Source organism: Sipha flava, unplaced genomic scaffold, assembly GCF_003268045.1.
Source record: "Sipha flava isolate LNK unplaced genomic scaffold, YSA_version1 110_pilon_pilon, whole genome shotgun sequence".
NCBI classification, from domain to species: domain Eukaryota; kingdom Metazoa; phylum Arthropoda; class Insecta; order Hemiptera; family Aphididae; genus Sipha; species Sipha flava.
The window spans coordinates 227,222-255,145 of record NW_020271727.1 but is presented as its reverse complement, the minus strand read 5'-3'; the positions used below and the strand labels follow the sequence as shown (position 1 = coordinate 255,145).

General features: G+C 27.4%; 2 protein-coding genes and 1 pseudogene across 3 annotated transcripts in view; 1 reads left to right on the top strand and 2 right to left on the bottom strand.

The window, feature by feature from the left end:
• Positions 1 to 27,924, top strand: part of LOC112688531 (cyclic nucleotide-gated cation channel subunit A) — a 249,148-nt gene that overhangs the window by 16,557 nt on the left and 204,667 nt on the right. The window lies entirely within an intron of this gene.
• LOC112688397 lies at positions 16,219 to 19,387 on the bottom strand (annotated as a pseudogene).
• LOC112688547 lies at positions 23,914 to 26,016 on the bottom strand. The gene is made up of 2 exons (XM_025561806.1): positions 25,714 to 26,016; positions 23,914 to 24,507 (listed from the first exon to the last, which is right to left on the bottom strand). The coding sequence occupies exon 2, from the start codon at positions 24,398 to 24,400 to the stop codon at positions 23,954 to 23,956; it is 447 nt and encodes a 148-aa protein (XP_025417591.1). The 5' UTR covers positions 24,401 to 24,507; positions 25,714 to 26,016; the 3' UTR covers positions 23,914 to 23,953.

The window sequence follows — 27,924 nt, the reverse complement described above, 5'->3', positions numbered from 1 at the left end:
TGTGTGTGTGTGTGTGTGTGTGTGTGTGTGTGTGTGTGTGTGTGTGTTCATATACATCAATCGAACGGAATCGACTGAAGCGCTTTCGTGGCCGGCATCGTCGTTGAGATAAGCGCAAGACGGTTGCCAGCGAATTTTCAAGGTTGCTTCACGTGTGCATCGTGTGATATTACGCTCGCGGACTTGATCATCTGAGAAGTCTCAGAAAGGTGTCGATCCCATATTCGTGATGGGAAACGATTTGCAAGACGGTTCGTGGAACACTTAGTTAGTTAAAAAATAAAGAGTACTAGAGAATTTATAGTACGATATATATCGCTCTTAATCAAACGATTTATTTATTTTTTTTTTTTACGTACGCTGAAATAGGTGTACAATCAACGATGTTGTACAATATATCTACTTATTTCCAGAGCAGTTTCTCAAGTAATAAAAAAAAAATAAAAATATTTTAAAAAAAACAACTCCTTACAATAAATACACGATTATATTGTCATTCGAAGTAAACGGTTTTTAGGCATGAATTTTGTTTTATCGATTTATTAAATTACAATAAAATTGTACGTTGTATTAATATAATATTGACCACATAGGAAAACCTAACGAATGGCGATGGCACCGGTAACGTGTGTTTTCAGGATTCGATTTTCGTATTAACAGAAATCAATCGCGTCAAAAAAATAAATAAAATTATTCATAGTTGTATAGAGTTTCCTGCAAAAGGAAACACTACTAGTCGAACAGCAGATAGCGACGCGTACTACTACATCATCCTATATTTTCGCGTGTCACTAATTTTGTTTACCACTAGCTTAACGTATTCTGTAGGAGCCGACCGATAAAGTGGCGTTGAATCGTCCACAATGTTATAATTATTACATGTCAGCGTTTTATTATTACGTAACAATGATAAGATGAAAACTTTTAACATGTGAAACACGTATATATTTAAAAAGTTTTTCTGAAATTGGATTTTAGATGAAATAAATAAATAAAATGTAATCAAAGTTTGTTTTTCAAATTTTTTTATTTTTAATTTTTAATTTTTTTGTTTCCTTTGTTAACTGTTAATTCGAAATAATATAGACATTGTATATGTATAATCACATACATATTTTGTATGTGATATGTATACACATGGTATTTAATGTACATCATATTTTTTTAAATCAATTTACTTTATTTTGAAAATTATAATTGTTATTAGTTAAATATAATATAAACTTTCTTTCAATTAAAATAAACGTTTATTTTATAATGTTTATCATACCAATTAAATTATAATATCATTTTTTTATTATAATTTATTTTGGTTTTGTCTATGACTATTATAAAAACGAGATTAGATTAAATAACAATTAAACAGCTTAATTTCACACTAATAATATTAAAAGTTTGTATATAAATTATCAAATTTTATAGAATTTGTTTTTTACTCAGAAACGATTTCAAGAAAACAATAATTATTATAAAAGCCATATTTTTATGTACTATTGTTTAACAAATGTTCTGTTTTTTTTTTGATAGAAGTAAAAACTTCTATTTCTTTTTTAGTGTAGTACTGATTTAGCGAAGAAATGGTTTTCGTTACCATTGAAATAGCAATATATTTGCACAGGTTGCACACTAAAATAGATTTTAACTACGTATCTACAGATTATAGAATTCGATTTCCTCAAGGCCTGAAGGAACGTCATACATACGAGATTAAAATAATGATTACACCAAATAACTGCCTAATTTTCTACTTGTTTCAGGCATATAGAATAAAATTAATTATTTTAGTAACGTAGAGGAAGTGTTTGACTAAATGCGAAAGCTGCATACAAATTTTCGATCAACATCATAATGTATTAACATCACTTAATTAATATAATACAATAATATAAAATGTAAATGTATTCACTTATTAAATGTTAATAGAAGTATTCTTGTAGTCTGTATGAAAAATCATCGATGGTAGACCAGCGTTCAATCGATAAATAAACGTTTAATCAGTAACTATTCTTTTTTTTTCTTTTTTTTTTAACACATTTTCTTCAGTAGTTTTTAAAACTGATGCATTCGACAAAAAGATTTTGAATTTCGATAATCCAATTTTTAGTATTGTATAGTAGATGCGTGTATTGTAGAATATTTGATTTTTTTGTAATGCATGCGTCCGCATATGATTGAAAATCGTTTCGAACAAATATTTTCTACCACATTTCGTACGTAATATATTAAAAATCACTGTATAAATATAGATAATATTTTCAAATTTGAATCAAATACGACAACAGTATAATGATAATAATAATTGTATTAGGATATGGTATATAAGACTGTTGAGATTAAACAATTAAACAAAACTAATTATATTAGTTTAGCAACTTAGCCGATTAATTCAATACTATTATTATGCAAGTCACAGGACAAGTGTCCGAGTAAATAAAAAACCGTTTAGCTGTTTCAAGTTTGAATCATTTACTTGAGATTGTTTTTTTTTTTTTTTTATTGAAATTTTGTATACTGTTTACTCGTTTATAGAATTGGTGATGCATTTATGTTACTATGCATCAATAATTAACCTAATATCGCGGTGAACACTTCATTGGTTTGTTTCGGCCGTGTTCAGTCATAATTTACATTTCGGTAACGTCTATGAGTCTTTAAAATATTCACGTTACACTTCAAATCGTATATTGCGCAGGTTTATTGATTTGAAATTGAATACAACAATCCAAAATCGTACTTATTTACCTACCTTCCTGCACCTATACGAACGGAAAATGTACCGCGATACTGTTTTAAAATCAGTGCACTAAATATTATACGCACGTTTTACGAACACGTAATCATAATTAGCACTGTTGGCATTTAAAATTTAAAAATTTGTATTGCGTGCATTTTGAAACTTGCACACAACTGCGATGTAATGATCGCCACTTGATATTTGTGACGTTCATGACGTTGTATTATTGTCAACGGTTCTGTTGTAATGGTTGCAGTACTGTCGTAGGTCCATAAAGTCGAAGTGTAGCAATCAAATATGAGTAAAATACTAGGAACATTTCGAATATATATATATTATATACATATATATTTCCTAAAATGAAAATGAAAGACATTTTATGAGTTTATTTTTCCTTTTATTATTTTCGCGCAAACGTTGGGGATACCGAATTGAGAATAAAAGTCGGAAACACTTTTGTTAAGTTTATAGCCTACCACCATTCTTTAAGTTCAAAATCAGAGATTTATGATATAGTCTACTGAAACCTTTTATTTCCCCTAAAGCTTTTTTTTGTAAATATCTAGGTTTTATTTCAGAAGTGTACATTATTGTATATAAAAACCATAGAGTAATTTCATTTGAAGGAGAAAAAAATAACTATGAAATATATACGAATTTGGCAACTAATTTTATTGCGTCACATGCAACTATGGAGTGCATAACGTCTGTGTATAATTGATAAATTATAATATATTTTGTAATAAATTGTGTTTAGTGTAGCTAGAAAAAAAGTTTTTTTCCCTTATGATAAATATTATTGAATTCATAAAACGCTTTTGACATGAACTTAATATACATTATCGTAAACATTTTTTAAATTCGAAAGCTTGAGAAAAATACATTGATTCTCATGATTTTCTAAGTATATTTTCCAGATTATTATAATGCAGTACAATACATTTTATTTTTTTCTGAAACAATGATTTTAGATTCTTCGACTTTATTAAAATTGAAAATATTACGAATATTTTATTACAATAATGTATCGGATTTCTTAAACTTTATCGTTTTGTCAAAATGTAATACTTAATTTTGATTTTTTTTTTAATTCAACTTAAATTGTTATTTTTGATCATTAATATATGTTGAATGAAAATGTCAAGACTTAATGCGAAATCAACATTATTTTATCGATATTTTTGACAAAAAAAAAACTAAAAAAAATATGAAAATTTCAATTTTATATAAATAGCTTAAAAAAATCTTTTTAAGATTCTACTTTCAAAAGAAAAGGTGATATAAGCATTCAGTAAATATTTTGTGTCTCTACGTAATATATTTTTTGAATTACCATGAAAACAAAAATGCGATCTTGTCGTAAAGTAATCACCGTAAATTGTATCATATTTTTATAATTTTTCGTCAGTTTTTCAAAACTGTTTAGGAAAATAGTTGCTAATTTGCAAAACTATCTAATTCAGAGTACTAACTAGACATTATTTTCTATCAGAAATCTCTTAAGATCGTTGTTACTGGAGTAATTGTTTTGATCGAAATCGTGTACGCAGACATAGACACACACAAAAAAAAAAATTGAACTAGTATATTGCGTTTGAAACTATTGTTGGATTTAATTAATATTCAAATAAGTCCTAATAAAATGTTTAATGTATGATTGTTGTAACTTTCTTTATCGGTATTAGTAGAAACGTGATAATCATTCTTCATTGGACAGGAATAGAAGCGAGTTTTACATCTGGGGGAGGAGGGAACAATCTTTAATTTGGATTTTTTTTCTATTCAACAAACGAATTAATTGGAAAGTTTTTTTTTTTAAATTGAACCATTATATATCTGTATACTTAAAAATTACACTAATTTTATCATTGTGAATCGTTTAGTTAAAGCATTAGGCAAATATAGACTCAATTAGCCTTATCCAAAATCTAAAACTATTCCGATTCATACAAGTTTTTAATGATTTTACAGATTTAAATATATATTCGCGCTTGTTTGGGCTTACAGTCGACTTATTATGACACTAATCAGTTCGTATAATTTACTGTAAATTGTAGCTTACCGATGTCGTACGTTCAGAATACACTTTGAGTTATTTTTAATTTAGGATACTTAAACCTAATGATTTTTTGTTCGACCGTTGCACTATATAATGTCACTATACTTAAAATAAACGTCATCGAGAATAAGAAATTATCTTCATAAGTTACACATTAATCTAGCTTTTGTTAGAGATAATTATGAAGATTTATATTATTCGTGTATGCCACACGCGTAAGTTACCGGTAGAAAATAGAATAATTTATTTTTTTTCGCCAATTCGTTTAAAATATTAAACTGTTGCGAGATAATATATAAAATATAGAATATGCGTTTTAGACGATAGTAATAATAATTAAACTGATTGGAAACTATTCGTCTTGAGAAAACATAATCACTTCACGATAGATTAGGAATCGCAGTTATTGACGTCACTGGCAATTTTAAAATAATATTATTTTATTTTAATTCCAGTCGAGTTTTTTTTTTTCATTTACTATAGGTTTTTCGAAAAAAAGATAATATTAATATCTACGGGATAAGTTTGATGAAAAAAAAAAAAAGAAAAATTTCAGACACGTCGTCGTTTTGCTAAATCGTGTACGTGAGTTTTAAATAGAGTTAGCGCGTTTGGAATGCAAATGATGCATGGAAACAATAAAGCAGAAAACACGTTTATTGATTCCCCGTGCAGAAGGTCTTAAATATAAATTAGTCCTACCAATAAAAAATATTTACTTCCTTTATTTCGTCTAACACACCAGCATATCATTACACATTATTTACTAGTGCCGAAAGACACGTCTTGTTCTCGGTTCACTGCAAAAATTCCGTTGTCCGTCAATTGTACTAATCATTTTGTCCTTGGTAAATCTGAAATCGTATAAGCTGAAGAACGGCTGCAACAGCAATATTATGGTATAAACATGAAGTACAATACAACAATGTAAATTTTGTCCAAAAGCGGTGGATTGAATTAATTACTGTTACTAGTGACTACATTATAAAAGTCATTGCATTGATTGCGGTGTTCAATTAAAAATCTTAAATTCATACTACGAGTCACAAATACCTTTATTCAATACAATTATTATCAACCAATTGTATTTATAATAACGGTAAGTATACCTAAAAGCTTCTATTTAATATTTTTAATTGCAATATTATGAATATATAGAATTTCCAAACAGAAATTTTTTTTCGACTATATTAATACTAAAAATGCACAGATATCATCAGGATTTATTGGATACAATATACAACTAAATAATTAGTAACATTATTATATTAAATTGTATTTTAATTCATACTCATGTTATAGTATTCAGCATTTCAGTCGAAGTACTCTTACTGGATGACCTTTTCAATTCATACATTTTTAGTTTTAATAATATTAGTACTATTAGGTATATTATTATAGAAACTATTTGTTAACGCTTAAAATGTATTACTGATACTATTGTTAGTTTTACTATCATACTCACCTAAGCTAATCGTACCACAGAATATATGAAATCTGAATGATTACTTGTAGATATAAATTAGATTCAGCCGGCATATTTATGGAGTCCTAGTTCCTTATCACTTTAAGAGTGATAACATTTATTGTGTGGTAATTGTATTGAAAACATTCAACATATTTCATTGTTTTAATGCATATTGTTTATAAAAAAATTACATAAAATATGGAATACCTGTTTATACACTTTAGGGACTTAACAACAATGACCGAATGATTTTTGAACTTCTCAATGTTATTTGTGTAAAATCTTATCAGTGATTCTGCGATTGTACCATTGCGACGGATTGTAAAATAATTTATACAAAATATTGAAGATAGTGAAAATTATTATTTTAAATTAGGAAAAAAAAAATGAATTCAACGTTTTAATAGAATAAATATTTGTCATTAAAAATTGTTTGTTAACAAAGGCTTTAATTTTATTCTTTTTGATAGTATTGTTCAAATGTATTTTTCAAGTACAGTCTATAAATTATTATTATTATTTTACGGATAGTAAATGACGATGTGTTCTATCATCTCATTCAATATGTATTTTGATCAACGCTGCGGGAAGTGACTTTATTATTTTTGTGACAAAAGTTACAGCATTAAATGCTCGAAATAAAATAAATATTGACCGAAAACAATTTTGAAGTATAGAACATTGAGTATAAAGGGTTTAATAAAAAAAATTAATAAAAATAGAGATTGCGTTATTATTGGAAATTCGTATTGGTAAAATAATTTTTTTAGTTATTGCATTACTGTATTATTGTTTTTCGTATTAAACGGTATTTCTATTTCTTTTTATTAAGAACATAAGTGATATAACTTATACGTATACCATTAAAATTAAAATAAGTCATAATATTAACGTTTACGCACACGTCATAAACACAACAGCAGTAAATAAAAACGTGTACGCCTTTTTGTATCTTCTCCAAGTTTACCGCGGAACGATTCTTACTTCTCTTTATTATTCTTTTTAAAAACGTACTCGTGAAAAGGAAATTATAATTTTTTAAAAAGCTTTAATTGAAATTAAAATTTTCAATACCGGATTTCGATTACTATTCAATAGAATAATTTTTCCCCCTTAAAGTTAAAATACTTTTTGTCAAACTTTTCCCTTTTGCTATAATAAAACTGGCTTGGATATATTAAAGCGGATTATATAGAAATCGTTAAGAATTTTGGTAAAAGCGTTTTTTGTTAATTTTTAAATAACAATAATTGACAGAACACGTCCGTCTAAATTTTATATAGTTCGGTTAATTACCACAACCGTAATGGGTACACGTAAAATAAGTAAAATTTCTGATAAAATGTATAATACAGTATGTAACAGTAACCATGCTATCGTATGAATACGTATACCAATATTAAAACTTTATAAAGTGTGTTAGATTATATACACAATCCTGATGACATAAACGCCAAAGGGATTTCTATCACCGTGCAACGTTTTTATAGTTAAACAAATTCAATTTGTTACTTCCATAGCTCACGTTTATTGACTTCAGATGGTCATTAACATTTTTGAAGTATGCTATAAAATTTTTAAGTGTCACAAAGTTGCTCCCGGGTAAATAATGTTCTGTACTTTTTAGAATTGGAACGGCACATACGGTGAACGTGAATAGTACTTAAACAATGTAATAGTGAGAATTTACCATAAATTTTTCATAAAATCACGCTAAACTGCAAAACTGGTCGTAACCGACGATAGTATTTGAAACACTCTTTCGGTAATGTTATTAATTTTACTATTATCAATTAAAACATAGGATTTTTTTAAATTATTCATTCGATACTCCTATAATATTATTGTTCTAAATACTTGTAGGTACTCAAAAAAAAATTGTAAAAATCAACATTCGTTGATGAGTTTAATAAATTTCAAAAGTATTTTATTACATTTTTACTTTTCGATAAACTAATGTCAAATCATACAATGACTTATTTTATTTGACTACAAAATAATTGTATACTTGGATTAATTTTCCATAACACACTTGAATGTACCGTTTATTATTCCCAACAATATTAATATAAATAACATTTAAATTAAAATATTGACATTTATAATAATACTCAAGATAAGAACTGTTATTTTATATGATAATAATTAATAATACTTATAAGTGTTATTATTTACATGTCATATAACACTCTGTGTATATGTGTCTCCAGGGGGGGGGGACCAAACGGGGTATTTATCCCTCTAGAATTTTAAATTTGTTTTCCGAAGCATTATTTGTAACGCGCTGATTTAGAAAACATAAGTTACTTTAAAATAACATATATATTATACATAGAAGAAAACTATCTTTAATAATAATTGAATTATTTTATCTTATAGTATATCTTATGTTTGAAAAAAAAGAATAATTTTTAAATAAAATGGAAGTATAAAATATATAAAAAAAATCTTGATTTTTTTTAATATTAATTTTGCCTCCTCCCCTCTTAAAAACAAATGTCTGGGGACGCCTATGTCTCTGTGACTATTTTAAAAGTAATCTCAAAAATACTGCGTAACAGTTATATTTTTGGTACTTAATTATTTATTTTGACCTATAATTTATAATTTTTTTTTTTTTTGTTTAGTTTTAGATTATACAAAGTAAAATTAACATAGCATTATCTTTGAAACTATCGTAAAAAAAAAAAAAAACAATAAAACTTATAGAGTTTGATTTAAAATGTAATTATATTCGATGACGTACGAATATGGGAGCATTTGTCAATTTTCACTTCTTTAGGAATAAGATTAAGGTTTTTGTTTCTTATATAGGTCAATAGAAAGAATATGTATATTAAAGTCAAATAATTTCTATAATATATTATGTTAAAATCTTAGACAAATAATTGTATTAGAATCGATTTTGAGGGAATATTAGATAGTTATTTTTTAAATTTTAATGGGTTCATAGAAAAACCCCAAATGATTTTATTTAAATGTTTGATATGCCTTTTTTAGTAAGAATAAAAGCAAAAATAAAATGTTTATTTTTAAAAAAAATGTAATTTAAAAATGAACAAATATTTTCGTAATTTTATCTGTAAGATACCTTAACGAATATATTATAATAAATGGTTTTACATTTTATTATATCCTTATAAATATAAAAGAACAGGCCTTCTTTATTTGTAATAAATTATATTATAAATTACATTTTATTTATTTATTAATTTTGAGATGACAATATTTAACATTTTTCCAATTTTTTTTCACAGAGTTGTCTAAATATCTAAATAAGTGTCACCATGTCACGCGATTATTAAATTTTATTGGATAGGAGGGAGAGGGAGAATTGAAAAAAATGTTGTCACAAAATTAGAACAAAAGAGAGGCCAGTTCTTTTATGTATATAATGATAAGGATTATAGAATCATTTGTAAGTAATATTAATATTATTTATAATTCAGCTACTACTCTAATTAAGCACTTGATTAAATTAAGTAAATTGGATGTTTTCTTCTTTTTTAAAATACAACAATGTGTATTGATTTAAGTATTTCATTTACAGAAATTAAAAATTATACATGGGCAAAGCCGGGTAATTCAGCTAATATTATTTAATATAGAATAATAGAAACATAATATTGTATAGCATTATAATGTGTTCACGAATGATGCAGTTGTAGATCTTCAAAACAAAATTATTTTAAAAATATATACTTCGGCTACATTTTTGTTAAAAGTATACGATTACTGAGTATTTTAAGTCTTAAGATTTATTTTTGTTTGAATAAGGACAAAAAAAATCAGTATCGATTTCGTTAAGAAACGTGCTTGTGTCGCATACAAATATATTGCCAGGTTATTGTGAATTGTCAGTATTTCTTCGGTCGAATTTCTGAAACTTTTGATACATTTGAAAAACGACGACACTTATTAGGTACCAACTAGATATACTAAGCAATTCTTACAGGAAAAGTTACTGAGTGCAATTTTTGGAATACTCCTGCTATAAAAATAAAGAAAAACACATTTAAAACGAATTATCAAACCAACAAAGTATACGATCTTAGTTAAAAACTATTAGTTTTTTCATTAATGAATTAACCTATCGATCTACACTAGCAATACTGTATTATAAAAGATTTTCTCAAGGCTTAAATTTTATCAAACACAACAGACGTGCCTTAATTTAATAATATTTTAAAACCATTCGAACACATTGCAGGTTTTTCGTTTTGGTCTCATGGCCACGGAATCGAATTACATTAACTTTATGTATCGGTTGAAAGGGAACACTTTGAAGTACCTAGAAATTAAAAAGATAAATATTTATTCTGACCATGGAAACGATTGAAGTTAATGTATTAATTAAGTAAATTGTTTTGCTGGAAATAGGGATTTGTTATTAGAATAAGTAGAGTTCCAAAATTGTCTCTTATAAAAAGGTATACGTTTACGAAACTGTATATACATTTTACAAATAAAATGTATGTTATAGTAGTACGCTTTATTATTATTATTTTTTCTTATTAAAACGTTTTCTTTGTTGATATCAACAACGCAAGTAACGTTATTCTTATAAATATATATATATATATATATTTGCTCATAAACTCGTATAAGTGTAAGAGATTATTTTATTTTTGATTATAATTAGTTATGGAATAATAAACATAATGCTACATTTAGGTAATTATTATCTATTCGTAATATACTTAAACTGGTAAATGTAAGTATGTAAATGTATTAGTTTAATATAATATGATAAGCAGAAAATTAAACAGAAAGGAACGATCTGTAAACGTATTGTATGGACATTATGATAGCTTTCAAAATTATTGGAGCTGCGGATTACAATGAAATAAGTTACAAAAAAGATAATAGTCACTCTTGGTGTACATAGTTTTGAGTGTAATGTATTGATAGGTTGATTTATTTCACGTGCAAGCGTATTTATTTTCACGGTAAATGTCTATGGTTTTAAATTATTATTGTGTATGATTCATGAAATGTTCCTTATACTGTGGTCAGAGAAGAAATTTAATTTTCTTTACAAATATTACTATCACCCATATGATTTATTTAACTTTTCATTTTGAATTCAATCATGAAACATTATTTTCACTAGAATTTAAATCATTTTGCAGTTACGTTTCAAACAATTGTTCTAAACAATTATTTAATTTTTGTTCATTACTATTTAAGAGTAATGCATAACGATAAAACCATGTATGATATAATTACCGTTTTTACGTTATAATAAAATCAATATTTTTTAATAAATTTAACGGAAAATTATAAAGAATTAATGGCAAATCACTTTATCGTTTTTGACGCTACCGAATAACAATTTTTCCAGAATAAAAACACAAAATTTAATGCAACAACGCTGAATATCAATTATAACTAGAAAGATGGGAGGTGTACAAAATTAAAAGTATATTTCACTTGGCAAACGACCGATAGCTACTTCAGAGCGCACAACGAAGTATTCATTCTGGACCATATTATAGCGTTTGGTGATCTTGATTTCATGACACATGTCTGCAAAAAATTGAAGCGATTATGACGGAGGTGTTACATATATTTAACTTTTATCTGGGATTGTCTTACATTTATTTATGATCTTAATAACTTAATTACCATAATACGTTTTTGACTCACAAATAAAAATATTTTTTTCACGCTACTTACTCCGTAAATTCCACACCCTTCTACAGAGCAAAAGTTTCATGTAAAAAAAAAAAAAAATAGATAAAACATTTGGGAACACTTAATTCGATTCGCCTTATATCTTATATCTGCAATAAACGGATACTTTACACGTGCATACTGTTTACTTATAAATTAGCAATATAACAGCTAGATGTAAAGATAATATTTTTTTTTAAGTATTATTCGAGAAATTATTATAATTTTTTTTTTTTTTTTTTTTGTAGAGAAAACTATACTTTGAATAACAAATCGGCAATGGCTAATAATATGTTAAAAAGCACATTTATTCATGTAAAAATATATCAAGGGTCTTTTGCGTGTTTTAACGAGAAAAAAATATATTACACTATTTTACGGAGAGAAGTAGTTAATATATATATAGATATTGGTATATGATGTTAATTTTGTATTTTGTAATTTAGTAACTACAATTACCCAAAACGTATAATTCATTTTTTTTCACTAACTATTTTTATGCTAAAGGTTGAAGTAAGTTTTCGTACTGGCTAAAATAGATAGCTATAATTGTTTACGTTACTTATGTATTCTAACCTTATTTTCACATTATGGAAACAGTTCATGTGTTGAATATCGTATTTGTGAAATGGTGAAACGAGTGGGTATTGATACGGAACATGGATTTTTGTCGTTAGAATACTTACTACTTGGTTTTATTAATAAATGTTGATGATGTTTTTCTTATTTTATAATTTAGTAAAAATTTTGAACAGAAAACTAAAATAAATCAACCAATATTTTACATAGGATGCTGGTCAACTTTCTTGAGAATTTTGAAATTTCTTTAATACATATTGCTCATAAATAAACTACGACAATTTGCAAGTCATTTTTTTCAACATACTAAACAATTTTAATTAATATATTAATAAATAAACTTATTTAAAAGAGTACTAAACGTGTTAAAATGTATACGTCCGAGTGATTATGCAAAAAAAAAAAAAAAACAAATTAAAAAAGGAAAGTTTGAAACTTGCTTTAAAATTTCATAACCTTCTTATGCCGTTATTCTAACAGATTTTGTAAATGTTCGGTAAACAATTGAGTGTTTTGTTAAACATTAGCAAATAACATATTATCATAATATTAGGATCTAATATAATCAGTTGGAGTACAACATAAATAGATTTAATTGTATTTGTTTTAGTACCTCCATGATTTACAACAGTTTTATTTAATTTCAATCAACGATACTTTTCTTATTACTTTGCTACTACTCAATTAATATTTTTTTTTATGTTACATGTATTATACATATAATATCATTATTATTTTTATGTTGATACAGTATCAATATTCAAATAAATGAGATATATTATTTTAAATTAGAACAATTACTCATTTTAAATCTTAAAAATGTAGGTTGAAATAGCGCAAAATTTTCGTATATGATGATTATAATAATTTATATTAGTTTTTACTTCATTAATTTATATATACCTCAAATCTTAATTATTAAAATTAACATATTAAACTAAATATAATATTTATTAGGTAACCAAAAAGTTAAAAATGCATTTTTTGAAAAATCCCTTCTTACTACAGATTTAGACTATAAGAGAAACCACTATGTCGAATGTCAAATTGGTTGATTTTGAGGTACAGCGATTTGTGACTATATATATATATGTATGTGTGGTGAACCACACATACATATATATATATATACAACAATTTGATTATAATAAGCATTTATTTTTTCTTCAAGATATAATACTGTATAATGCATAAGTGCAAACTTTACAACACTATGATAAAATTGATTGTACAGTATGCGAATGAATGAGTTAAATATTTTGTTTGATGTCCTCTGATTTCGATAGAAGAAATCGGTGGGACACAGGGTATAATAAGGGTATAATAATACTGAGTGGGATGTCTGGATGGGTGTATTTAAATTTAAAAGCATATCATAAATCGTTAAAATCGAAGAAAGATTCTACAATAGTAGAACTCAGTTCAATATACAATATTATGTTAATGATTTTGTGTTTTAATTGTTGTTAAGTTTGAGAAAAATACAACAATTTACTTACAAAAATAAAATCCAATATTACACATTCAATCAGAAAACAATTTAATATTGTCGATTGTTTTTATCGTTATATATAATCACAATATTAAAAGTGCTCATAGGTCGTAACCCATTCGCCCTCCATCAAATTCACCCCTGTGTAGTTATTTTATATCGTAAACGACATTAAGCTTCTGTCGCGGATGTATCCATAGCATATCTCTGTAGCATAATTTATCAATCAGTGAAAGTTTCGGGGTGTGGGAGAACGTTCATTCTAGTGTCTAATGATTTCTTCCAGTTTCGTTTACGGTTTCCGTTAAAAACTCACCACTACCGTATACCACGACTGCACATAACGTGCTCCAGCGTCTTTGATAACTGCAGTACCGCTTTTTCCTTATGATACTTATATGGAACAATATGATATACTATTACAGTGTTTATATTCTATTATTGTATACTTGACGACGAGGGAGGATAAATTAACTGTCACTTGCACACTGATCGTGGCGTATAAAATCCACAAATTAGATCCCATAGAGGCTGTCCTTGCTCTCGAGTGGATAGCATATTATAAACTATACTGGTGTATTAGTTAATCTTCAAAATAAGCAGAAAATAATGTGAGTGTGAATGCGTATATATGTATTCTTTCCGCCGACTAGGTTAATTTACGCTTTTATGGACCACAAGGAAATGGACAGGTTGAAGAGTTCTTTTTTCTTAGAACGAATTCTTCTTTCCCGTTTTATTGTGGAGTGGTGGTCAACTCTTTCAATTTTAAAAACTAAAAAAAATTGTCGACGGTAAACTTACCAAGGTCAAAATTATGTTTATTCACGAGGGAAATATGTTTAAGAAGTTTACTATACTATTAAATACACACGAGTAATACAATTTATTACGACACTGAGACTTATTCCCTATTATAGAAAAATATAAACATTTATTTTCATGCGGCATATTTGATTTTTCATATTATAATAAAGTGTGATCATTCAAATTTAATATAAATTCAATTTAACCAATAATTTAATTTATTTTATTAGTATCTGGACAATATTGTTGCTCTACAATTATAATGTGCAAACGAAGTTATTATGGACTCGGGATAGTTTACATAAACCCTTCAGAGAGAACTGAAGTAGACTCGGGAGAGTTACCGTATATCCGTCAGGTCGTTTTGAAGAAGACCCTGGAGGGTTTACAAGTCATTAAAATCGGGAGGGCTCACATTTGTCCCCCATCCGACACCGACTCATCGCTTATTATACGATTATTATAAGATATCGTGCGCACCCTTGTAGTCGAGTTAATATTTCTTCTCTCTTTTATGTCATTTTATTTATGTTTAACTTACGCGCATCGTGAGATATGATGTGGAAGCAAGTGGACATGCGTTTTTTCTGAAAAAAATATTTAAAAATCTAATATAAAATATTAAATCTAATTTCGGATAAATAGATTTTTTAGGTAAATTTAGTAAGTTATTTTTAAATATCGAAAAGAAGAATATGAATAAATAATGATTATAACTTAACAAATGTGGTTTTATTTAAGTTTATACATACCAGTATTTTTAAAAATAAGGGGATTTCTTTGTGAAGTTTTTAGTAATATTATTGATATGTTTAATCAAACTATAATTAGTTTTTTAAGTGATATTTATTGTTATTGTTTAGAATTTTAAAGAATTTGTTAGACATATTATTTTTATATTTCATACTATAGTAGTTAACAATTTTATATGGTGAGTTACATTTTCTTTTTTCTTTAATACCTTTATGAATTCTTTTAATGATTTATAAATTTAAATTATTCTATTGGGCTATTATTTACAGATAAATTTGAGTTAGTATTGATAATTAAGTTTTCTTAATAAAATACGTTCAATTCTATAAAATTTTGAATTAAAAAATTATATTTTTGAGAATACAGGAAATTTAAATCATGTAATATTATAGAATCAGATTAGTGAAATTTCCTTTAAATACTAAACCCAAATTCTTAAAATTTTACGAAAATTGTAAGATCTAAGAAATTAAATTTATTATTTATTTGTATTTCGAGTGTGAATTGAATATAATAATAATACATAAAAATAAGTGTTTATATTTCTTAACATATCTATGTCTTATACACATTTTAAATAATCTCTCCTATTCAAATAAATTATCTCCGTATAAACGACTTAATTTTTCATTGTATATCAATAATCTCAATTATATTAATAATCTGTATTCAATTTCAATCTCTACTGCTACTCAACAATTTATAAATACCATCAATAAGTAACTTTCTATTTTTGAACTTATTAATCTAATTTATATTAAATTATCTAAAGTTTTATCGTATACATTTACGTAGCAAATCTTAATTATACTCGTGAACCCGAATCTACATGTCATAAAAGGCGAACGTAAGTTCCCACATGATATATATTGTAGGTTAGAATCACCTTTAGATATGTCTACGTAAGTTTCTACCGAAAATATACCGGTACGTATGTTGAAAGTTCCTACGCAAATAAAAATTATAACGAATACAAATTAAATTTCTTTTCATTTTTATTCATTATTATGTTTGTGTGTGTTTGTGTATGCGTGTTTGAGAGAGGTAGAAAATAGGACGAGAAACTTAAATGACAATCATGTCTTGTAAGCACAGACTTGTGTGTACACCTGAACGAACCTTTTTGAATGCTCTACATACACGTGAGCCTAACTTACAGGACTTGCGTAAACGTTAATTAGAATATAATATTAATACGGAAAAGCCTAACAGTTTTTTATTATTAAAATTAATTTTTTTTTTTGAGGGTTTTTTCCGTATATGCGTTTTGTAATTTACTATCTCCACCGTATGGACTGATGGTACGTGTAAATATTAAATTTAATATCAAGTTTCATATACGCTCACCGGTACGCATCACGCTATAACGTAATAATTAAATTACGGTAATATTATAAAATGAAAACATTGTCCACGCGATCCTTGAGTATAGTTTCATGTCAATATAGGTACGTGCATGATCACGGGTTAAATCATTTGATTTAAAAAAACCTGAAAAATATTTGCGTGATTTTTAACATTATTAACACATTAGTGAAAAATATTTAGGAGCTATTTTTAACACTGAACTTAATATTCAATCGCATTCTAAAATGATATGTTGTAAAGCTTTAAAAATCCCTGGGTTCCGTAATACATGTATCGAAATAATTCAATCTACCGCCTTCAATGAACACTATTTATTATTCACTTGTCCGTTTCCCTATACATACGCCCGTGACCCTTACACGGTTACAGAATACAGTCAACTATAACGTGTTTAGGGACGATTTATATGTTACGCAGAAATTATATTATACATATATATATATTTATATAATATTAGTAGAACCCGTGGGCTACAACTCATTTGTGCAAAAATACACAACTCGATTGCGCACATATATTTTGGCTACCTGTGACGAAAATTCTTAGTGCCAGAACTCGTTTGCTTATTATCGTTGATTATTATTCTCCTCATTTATTAACAATAGCACTCGGAGGACATTTTTTATTAGTGCATCTTAAATTTGAACATCCACTGATTAAAACACGGTATTCACAAAATTTATAATTTATATAAAAATTGAAATTATCAATATTAAAACATCATTTTTCTCACAGAGATTCAAAAGTATTAGAAATTTCTACGCCATATTAAAGTTTACGTCGTCAACATACTAGGCACCACTGTATCGTCTATATCCATAGACCATACTTACCAAAACTTTAATAAAAGTTGTTTGGAAAATCCAAATTTATATAATCTACAGTCTACACAGTCGATTATAAGATAATATTAAGATAATATATTTGTTAATTTGTACTGCAGTCTGTGACGATATATGTAAACACTTGTCATGTGTTGAACGTGTTGTTGTGCACAAACGAGTTATCTATTTTCAGATAAACGATGGATTTCGCAGTACGCAAACGAGGGTGCGACTCGTTTGCGCACACATACTTTAGGTTTAAATAATAAAGGTACAACTCGTTTGAGCATATTTCCTTTCTTTTGCTTAATTTTAATTAATTAATAGACTGTATAAAATAATAATATATATGCATATTGTATATATATAAAAAAAAATATAAATTAAGATTTAACTATTTTGCATTTCTAAGTATTTATTATATAATTTAACAACGAGCGACCAGATATCGGCGAGAATAAGATATATATACAACAATATAATACAGATAAAAGTAATAATAACGTCAATGATTATACGCGTAAACAATATTATCAATTATTAATTTAATATTACAAAAATTAAAATATTTTAAAAAACATGCATTATAGGTTTAATAAATAATAATAGTAGTCTATTATAAAATTGTACTAATTTAGAATGGTGGCATTTAAGTCCAATTTTCTTTATATAAGTTAAACGATTAATAATATTATTTTTATATTCATTCCAAATGTTTTCCAACTGTAACTCCTTATTAATTATTTCTTTTCTTTTGAAATTTATGATTTTATTGTTTATCGAATTAATTTTTAAATCAGTGTCACTTTGAATTTCAATAATGACGTCGATTACTTGATGTATGTGCGGATGAGCAGTGTAAAACTGACTGTTATATTGTTTGTGATAACTCTCTGCACCATTAGTAGTCTTAGGATTATTAGTAGGTTTACAAGCCTATAATGTTGGAGGAAAATTGCTGACCGATGCAATGTAATTTTCTAAAATATAATCGAAAAATATAGAAATATTACTAGACGTAGTACTTGGTGCTATCGACATAAGATCACAAAATCCATCAGAAACTTCGTCAGGAAGTAAATAACTTATTCCAAAAAAACATTTCATCCATTTGACAACTTCTGAGTCGCTGTTTAAGTACTCGCTCGATAATAATTTATGTTGTTGAATATGTCTAAACCAATTTTGCCCTAAATGAAAGTTACAACACGTAATTTTGCAGTAAGGGAAAATTTGCAATACTGCATTATGCACAGATTTTTCAAAGTTGACATGAAAATAGCTTAAATTTATTATATTACCAGTAATTTGAATACATATATTTTGTAATGTTTTCCACATATTGATGTAAGTATCAGTATGTTTGTTACTTAAAAAACAAAACGCCACAGGAACATAAAAATTGTTTTTAAATACGTGAACAGTATAAAGTTGAACAAAATATTTCGGAGCAAATGAAAATGTCCCATCCCCTAAAACGTGTTCTGCACTTTGTAGCAATTCTAAATTTTGTTTACATATAAATATAAATATATTTTCATCATCACTAACGAAAGAAAATTTATTACCTTTGTAAGTAAGATTATGCTGATCATCAACTAATTGTTTTTTAGCATCTTCTAAAGATCTCGGTATGTTTGGAAAGGATTTTTTTCGTTTTTCATACATGGATCTTCGAATTAATTTCATATCACTATATTGAAGATGTTCGAAGTTATCATTGTTTTTCAATTCCCGGCGTATTAGTTTATTTGGTGTAATATGTAAATCCTCTTCAGCTCTACGTTTCGATTTGCTTCTTACTACTTCTCGATGAATTGTTCGGTCGTCGTACTCGTCATGGGTATGCGTGTTTGTCATTTTTAAAATTTTATATGATTCATTAACTAACCTAACTACAGCACTTACGGAACATTTTTTATTTGTACACCTAAAATGTTTATCGCCAAATTTTAAAGTTCGGAATTCTCTAAATTTATAACTTTCTATGTTTAAACATTTTTTTCCTCGACGCGTTTCAAAAACATCACAAATTTCGATATCCATAATCAATACAGTTAGTAGTTATAGTACAGCTTTCTGGCAAATGACTGTTTAAAAGTATTACGCTTTCCTAATACACGACGATTATTTTAAATCATTATATATTGATATTGATATGCTGGTAATTTGTGCTGATAATTTGTACCGATAATTCAATTACTTTAGGTAAGTCTAAATTTAAAAATATAAAATACATGTTACTTAGTGATTATGTTGTGCGCAAACGAGTCGTCCGTTTACAGGTAAACGACTGATTTCGTTGTGCGCAAACGAGTCATCGATATCCAGGTAAAAAATTTAAATTGTGCGCAAACGAGTTGCACCGCGCAAACGAGTCGTCGATTTTTAGGTAAAAATTTTGAATGTGCGCAAACGAGTTGCAGCGGAACCCGTACACTTCGTAGCCCGTTAAAAATCTTCTTATATGTCCCAAACTGTGAGTTAAATTCGTTACCTGTGATTATGCTAGCAGTATATTGTTATACAAAAAACAAAATATTAATAAAAACTTTTAATGTCATAGACACACGTGCTAGGGTAACAAATAATAAAAAAAAAAAAATAATTACAAATTCAGGGATAATAATTTCTTTCGAACTAATTATTATTATTATTGAAACTAATAGCAACTATCTATAAAAAAAAATGTGCATTGTAATTCTCAAAATCTCTGATCGAGCACTTTCCGGGGTTGAGCCTATCTTCTGTACATAAATCTAATATATCTCTGTACCATTTATACCATATTGTATCATACAAATTTCATCGCAATCGGTTCAGCTGTTTAAGAATGCATAAAGGACAAACAGATATAAATTTGTTTATATATATATATATATGATGATTATTATTATTATTATTATATATATTATATATTTATATTAAAATAAACCATTCTCCTCGTTTATTTATTTTTACTAACGGGCGGTGCTCCGATAGTATATATTACAGTTTCAATATCTAATAAAAATATAATACAATATTGGATGCATTGGACGATTTAGTATATTATTAAAATTCGCAATTCTTAAACATCTAAATAAGTAAATCGCTGTTAACGGTTTAATAATTAACACCAAAAAAAAAATATTACCGGATACGTGTGTGTTAAATAATTGTTAATTATTATTGTTTTACTACATGCACGACCATCATCCGTTTTAATAGTTACTAATATTTTAATTTTAAAACTGATTAGCAATATTTAACTTAACTGTGTTAAATTAGATCACGTGACTTGTTACTATGCACTTTGATTGAGAGCAAAGCAGTTTTTTTCTTTAATTGTATATTCAAATTTTTCTGATAGGAAATTATTGTATAAATTCTGTAAGTAACTCAAATGTTTTACGTAGGAATAATAACAAAAAACTTTATACCCAAATTGTATCCCAATAAACGTTTTTATAATAAAAAATTAACAAATGATTATTAATTTTCAGATTTTTAAACCATACAATTTCATAGCACACGTGTAGATATTAATTATACTTTGACATAAATGAGCTTGTGTAATATTTAAAAACAATTAAATGTACAAATAAACATTGTAAATAATTTACGTTTTAATATAAAAAAAAAAAAAAAAAACAATACTGGTCATTAATCATAAAAAATGATCAACTCTGTAGTAATTTAAATTTGAAATGAGCATTAAACAAAAAGGACGCTGCTTCCGAGTGATATTTCTTTGTTGCGTTAGTGTTTATTTGTATATATCTAAGTGAATGATAAATTATCGCAATTGAAAAAAAAAAATGTTTAGCTTTGTAAAATAAATAATATAATTTACACTTATATATATAAATATTTTTGCTACAACAATTATTACTACCTGAAAGTTTGATCATCAAAATTATGTACAAAATAATTGTTAACATATACTTGTATGAAAACGATCCACTTCATCTTGGTCCACCTGTATAATTTGAATACGTAAATAAAAAAAGAGTGACTGACTAAAAATCATCCAATTATTAAACATTTTTTTTAAATAGTATATAGTTGGTCTCCCATGAAATTGTCATACAAAATACATACGCTTTGAGGAAAACTTTGAATATTATATCCAAGTTTTTCTCATTAGCCTGTTAGTAGTAATGAAAAAATAAAAACTTTTGCGCAGTTAAAAAAAATATATTTTTAAAGTGACTTTATTAAAACCTTATAAAACCCTCACATAATTCCAATATAGTTTTCCTAATATTTATTCTAAAATTATTTAAAAATGACAAATTCTTTAGATGTAACTTATAGTTTAGATTTATTATTTCTAAATGTTTGGTTTATTAGTAAAATTATAAAAACCATCATTGTTGATAACAGGGGTGTCATTTGGGGTGGGGCAGGATGTGTAATGGCACCTCTAACTTAAAAAATGTTGAAAATTGACCCATCATTAATACTCCAATGCCCCGTTATAATAAACTTCTGTATTATATTTTCATATATATAATAGTACCTATATATCTTTTTTAAGTTTTTTTTTCAATTTTTGGTTTATCAGCTTTCTTATCAAATGTGTACGTCGCACAGTGGGAGGAATTGCATTTCTAGCTGGCCAAAAATAGAAAATTTATGTATGGTGATTAACGATTACAACCAGGAATATTTGTTGCCAATGATATGACGCAACGCGTCGCGTGGAGTTGATTTAAGCGTGTTGGTGAGGTACACTACACTCGTTGGTGTCTCCAAGCCTTCACGCGCTCGACAACGACGTGTTGTGGAATCAATTCATGTGTGCGAATTACAGCGATTTCGTCTCTCAACTGTTGTAACTTGTAACGTGTGTATTTGTATTTCGTTTCGTGTGCGAACCTTTTTGTATAACAACAATAACATCTTACAAATACAATGAATTTTATTGCAATTTTGTTGATTTTACTCGTTAATAAAAGCTATTTTAACTATTTTTTAATTTTTTTCACATAATTTCACTTTTTTTATACTTTTCAAACGGTTTTATAAAAATGTCATGAAATAAAACGGTTAAATTATTATTTTTAAATTATTTTAAGGCTGAAGAACATGATGTATTGATGTCTATTGTTTATATATATATATATATATATATATAATTGCTTATTGATATTATTGTATGTATGGTCAAAACGATTGAAAAATTGATTATTTTTAAAATAATATCGGTTTCGTCATACTGCGATTATCTTAGTGCAATACTGCAATTAATTTCACTACTTTTTTACTACTACAACATCCATGCCCAATTTATTAATAGGTATCACAAAACATTTTTATTACCAATCGTTAAAGAAAAACCGTAGAGCAGTAGAATTAATGAAAATATTAAAAAAAAAAAAAACGCCACATTATGATCAAAAGTGAAAATTGTTAATTTTGGATAAAAAAAAAATGTGAATACTTGGTAACACTGTAATATTGTAATATTAATATATAACACAATATACTTATATATATAAGGCAAAGTTAGGTATTTTCGTGACATAGGCAATTTTATGATACTATTTGTTGAACATATCATGTGATTGCCTATTACACAATTGACTAGAAAATTACATTGATTCTCAAAAACAGTAATTTTAAGGATCATTGTAATTTTCAAATCAATCGTATAATAGGGAATTATATTATGCGTTCAACAAATAATATCACGAAATTACCTAGGCCACGAAAATACCTCACTTCACCCTATAAGTATATTATGTATTGTAATATAATAACTAATATTGTAGAAAAAAAAAGTTTAGAGTTTAAGAAGAAAAAAAAACATGACAAATCATATAAATATATATATTATATCATATATGATATAATATATCATATTATTAAATAATAATTTATTTAATAAAACACTAATTTTAACAATATAAAAACATAAAATATCTTCACAGAAAAAAGGTGATGTAAAAATTATGAAAATATAAATATGTTATAAAAATGGTAAAAAAAAAGAAAAACTCTGTGAAGAGAAAAAAACCAAAAAAATGGACAAATTAAATTAGGCAGTTGATAAAAGTAGTACTATACAAAACAAGGTATAAATGGAAAAAATGTATAAAAAAATTTAAAAAATTTATAAAAATGTATAAAAATATATAATATGAGAATTTTCTAGATCACGATGACTTCTATCTACTGCCAATTAAATATGCGATTAAAAATGCGATTAAGCATATGGTCTCTGTGGTGTTATTACCGACTTCGGATTTAATAGCACTTTGGAGACGGTCGGTTCGATCTCCACGCGCCCAAAACCTATGGTCTCTCGACAATTCCACGGTCTGAGACATGTGAATGGTTTTGGGCACGTGACGAACCACAACGGGGGCGATCTCACGCGCCATCTCGAGAATGCTGGGTAGACCACCTTTCTGGTGGCTACACAAATCTTCGGCACTGAACCGTCGGTTTCGATCCCATGCCGGGGCCACCAGAGGCATGGGTCCCGATGTCCTTGGGCAACGATCAGCGGTTTCGGCGGCTTCAACGAGGCGGACTCATTGGAGGGGCCTGATGGCAACGTACTAGGGAAACTGAAGGTGGAAACGGTCTCTTCCGCCTCAGTCACGACCGCTTCCTCCTCGGACTCATCTTCAACATTGGTACGCGTCATATGGTCCCTTACGGTTCTGAGCCAGTGCTTTAATGTTCCTACTTCCCGAGGCGGGTTAGTCAAAACGTCATGCTAGATGAGAAACATACCCAGCCTTACAAATGAGGCTGGGAAAGACAACATATATATATATTTTTTATATCTCAATAAGGGTTAATCGTGAGAGATTGTCTCGTAACTTTATTACGAAATATATTTATAATATATTATGATAATTTATTGAGGAATTTATTAAGTACACAGGTTTACACAGTCGACCTCACTCACTTTGATTTATAAATGATAATATACTTCGTCTCGTTAAATACTAACAATGTTAGTCTAACATAAATAATAAAAATATAATATCAAATAAAATTATAATAAATAATAATATAAATAATTTAAAATAAATTCTTATTGTAAATAAACTATTCAGATTGTATTTTTTCAAAAAAAAAAAAAACTAATTAAATTATATTATAGCTTTAACTATTTATGAATAATCACAGAATATTTTATGCTGTAATAATATAGTAAATAATATGTTATTTTTAAATAAAAAATATAAACCAATTGCTACTTGAAAAATCAACATTATCCGTTATCAGAGTATAGTCATATGTGTGCCCGGGAATCCTCCAAAATATAGTAAACAGGGCCTCTAAAATGTATGTCTAAAAATGAAGGTTTCATATTTTAAATGATGTTGCATAGATTAAATGTAATTTATTCTAATATATTAGACAAAAATAAATCATGTTTCATATAATAAAAACTAAACCTAAATTTTCGTGTAAAATCTTATTATGATAACACATCAGCTAAAATTGACTACAAAAGTACAAATCGTGAATAATTATAGCTGTCTAAGAAAAATATACTAGATTCAAGTAAAACATATTCATGAGACTAATAACCACAATATTAATTAAAAAAATTAATTTATGTTTATTTAATTATTTATACATTATAATTAATTAAATATACCTACATGTTTTGTTATTATAAAGCCTAAAAGTATAATAGACATTCCCTTAAATAAAGGTGTATCTACACGCTTATGGGTATAGTATATTAGAATGAAACAAGTTATAGGAAAAAAATTGTACCTGGCAATTATCAATAGTTTATTTAAGAATAAGGTGTATAAAACTTAAGTAATTTTTTCAAAAATTACAAAAATAATTGTTTATTTTCATCTGACCCAAAATCTTCCTAAAGTTTTAAAAATTGACCCTTAATACATCCTAAAATTTTCTTAAAAATTATATTTTATTAAATATTTAATAATCTAGGCTTAAAAAGGTTGGAAAAAGATTAAGAGACCTTACCTGGTAGAAATATCTGCTCAACAGATGTCTGCATATACTATCTCCAATGACTGGTGAATCCAATATTTCAAAAGTCGACAAATCGACCACTGATCATATCATACTATATCACGGATATGGGGAAAATAGTTAACTGACAAATTAAAATCGCTTACACTTGAAACTTTTAAGTGTTAATAGCTTCAGGAAATATTAAAAGGAGACTGTATGTGCTTATTCTTGACTCCGTTGTTGACGTGACAAATATTTCGTACGAGCTTTTGTTAGTTGAACAATTTAATTTAAAATGTCATAACAACGTGTTATAATTAATATCCAATAAAATTTATTGAGTGAGTTATGTAACTTTTTTCAATGTTTTCAATGTACCAACCAAAAGCTAAAAGATTTTTATTTTAAATGCGAAGGAATAAAATCTTCCAAAAATTAATGTCATTTACCAACAAATAAATCTTCTAATGAGAACCGTATATAAGTGTTTATGATAATGTTGATACCCAGTATGTTATACATATATATAAATGAAATTTGTTACAAAGTGTCGACATAAAATATGTAATTCGTTCAGTTTAATGCCCAGGAATTTTCAATGAGAGATTAGGAATGTTAAAAGTTATAATGTTATTAAAAGATTGTGATTTGAAGCTAAAAACTTTACTAGGAGACTTTAATGGTTAGGGCATTCAAATTGCTTGTAACTCATAAAATTAATGTTTATAAAAGTTTTGATAAATCATAGTTGTATGATGAATACATTTAAAAAAAAAAAAAAAGATAATTGAATCTTATCCCTTAACCTCCCCTTCTTCTGAACCAGGGGCGTCATTTGGGGTGAGGTAGGATATGCAATGACACCTCTAGCTTAGAATTTTTTGGCAATTGGCCTGCCATTAATACTCCAATGTACCGTAATAATAAACTTAGGTATTATATTTTCATATATTATAAATAAAATAAAATATATATTTAATAGTACCTATATATTTTTTTTCAAGCTTTTTGTTGAGTTTTTTGGTTTATCAGGTTTCTTATCAAATGTGTACGACAAGTGTAGTTGATTTACGCGTGTTGGCGAGGTACACTACACTCATCGGTGTCTCCATAGCCATTAACCATCTATCGTCAATCTATGGTGCCTTCAATCCTCCACGCGTTCGTCAACGATGTGTTGTGGAATCAATTAATTTATGCGAATTACTGCGATTTCGTCTCTCAACTGTTGTAACTTGTAACGTGTGTATTCGTATTTCGTTTCGTGTGCGAACCTTTTTTGTATAACTATAATAAGATCTTAGAAATAAACCACAAAAAAAAAAAGCAGTGCTGCTCGTCTACAAGAAAGCAAAAAAAAAAAAATGACTACTTGTAGCCGGTTTTTTTTGTCATAATTAATCAGCATGCTTAAGAAAGCTGAAATTAATCAAATGGAAATAACTGTAAGCTTTAATTTAATAAGAATACATCTACCTATATATTAATTTATAATGTAACTTGTGTAGTTGTACGGCAGTTAACGGTTGTACACCAGAACCGACGATCGAATGGGCTATCGCTTATACGCACGGACGGCGTCCGACAAAGAACCCGATCGTAAAATAATTAAATCGTCGTATGGAAAGAAACCTGAGAGAGTGAGAAAAAGAGTGAACCGTATGGTTAGGTTTGGAAGTGATGTGGAGGAAGGTGGGGTAACCAACTAGAGTAATAAATAATAAATATAACAAGTGCAAATTATATTAGATGATTGTAAAACAGAAGACAATATATATCATGAACTTATAGACTCAGTGAGTCGACCACATGCGGTCGCCCGTAATAATAATAATTATTAATAACAAAAGAATAACAATAATAAATAACAAATTGATAAAGGTGTACGACCTGGTAATACCAACGCAAAATTGAAGTTGGATAACGATATGGTCGATAGCCAACCTGTCGCAACAGTCGGAAGGTTCCTTGCCGCGTATGTAGAGGGCGCCGCTGTCACATGTGAACGAAAAATGTTGATTCGGCACCCGGCGATGACATCACAAGGACACAAACCGAAATACGGGAATTCCCAACCGTTCGGATGACGAGATTAATGGCGCACACGACGTCGGCGAACAAAAAAACACTCGCGGAACGATAATAAAAAAAAAAACAACTGTGCGACAATGGCTAACAGAAGCGCGACGATGGCGATCGGAAACTTCACAATGGCAACGA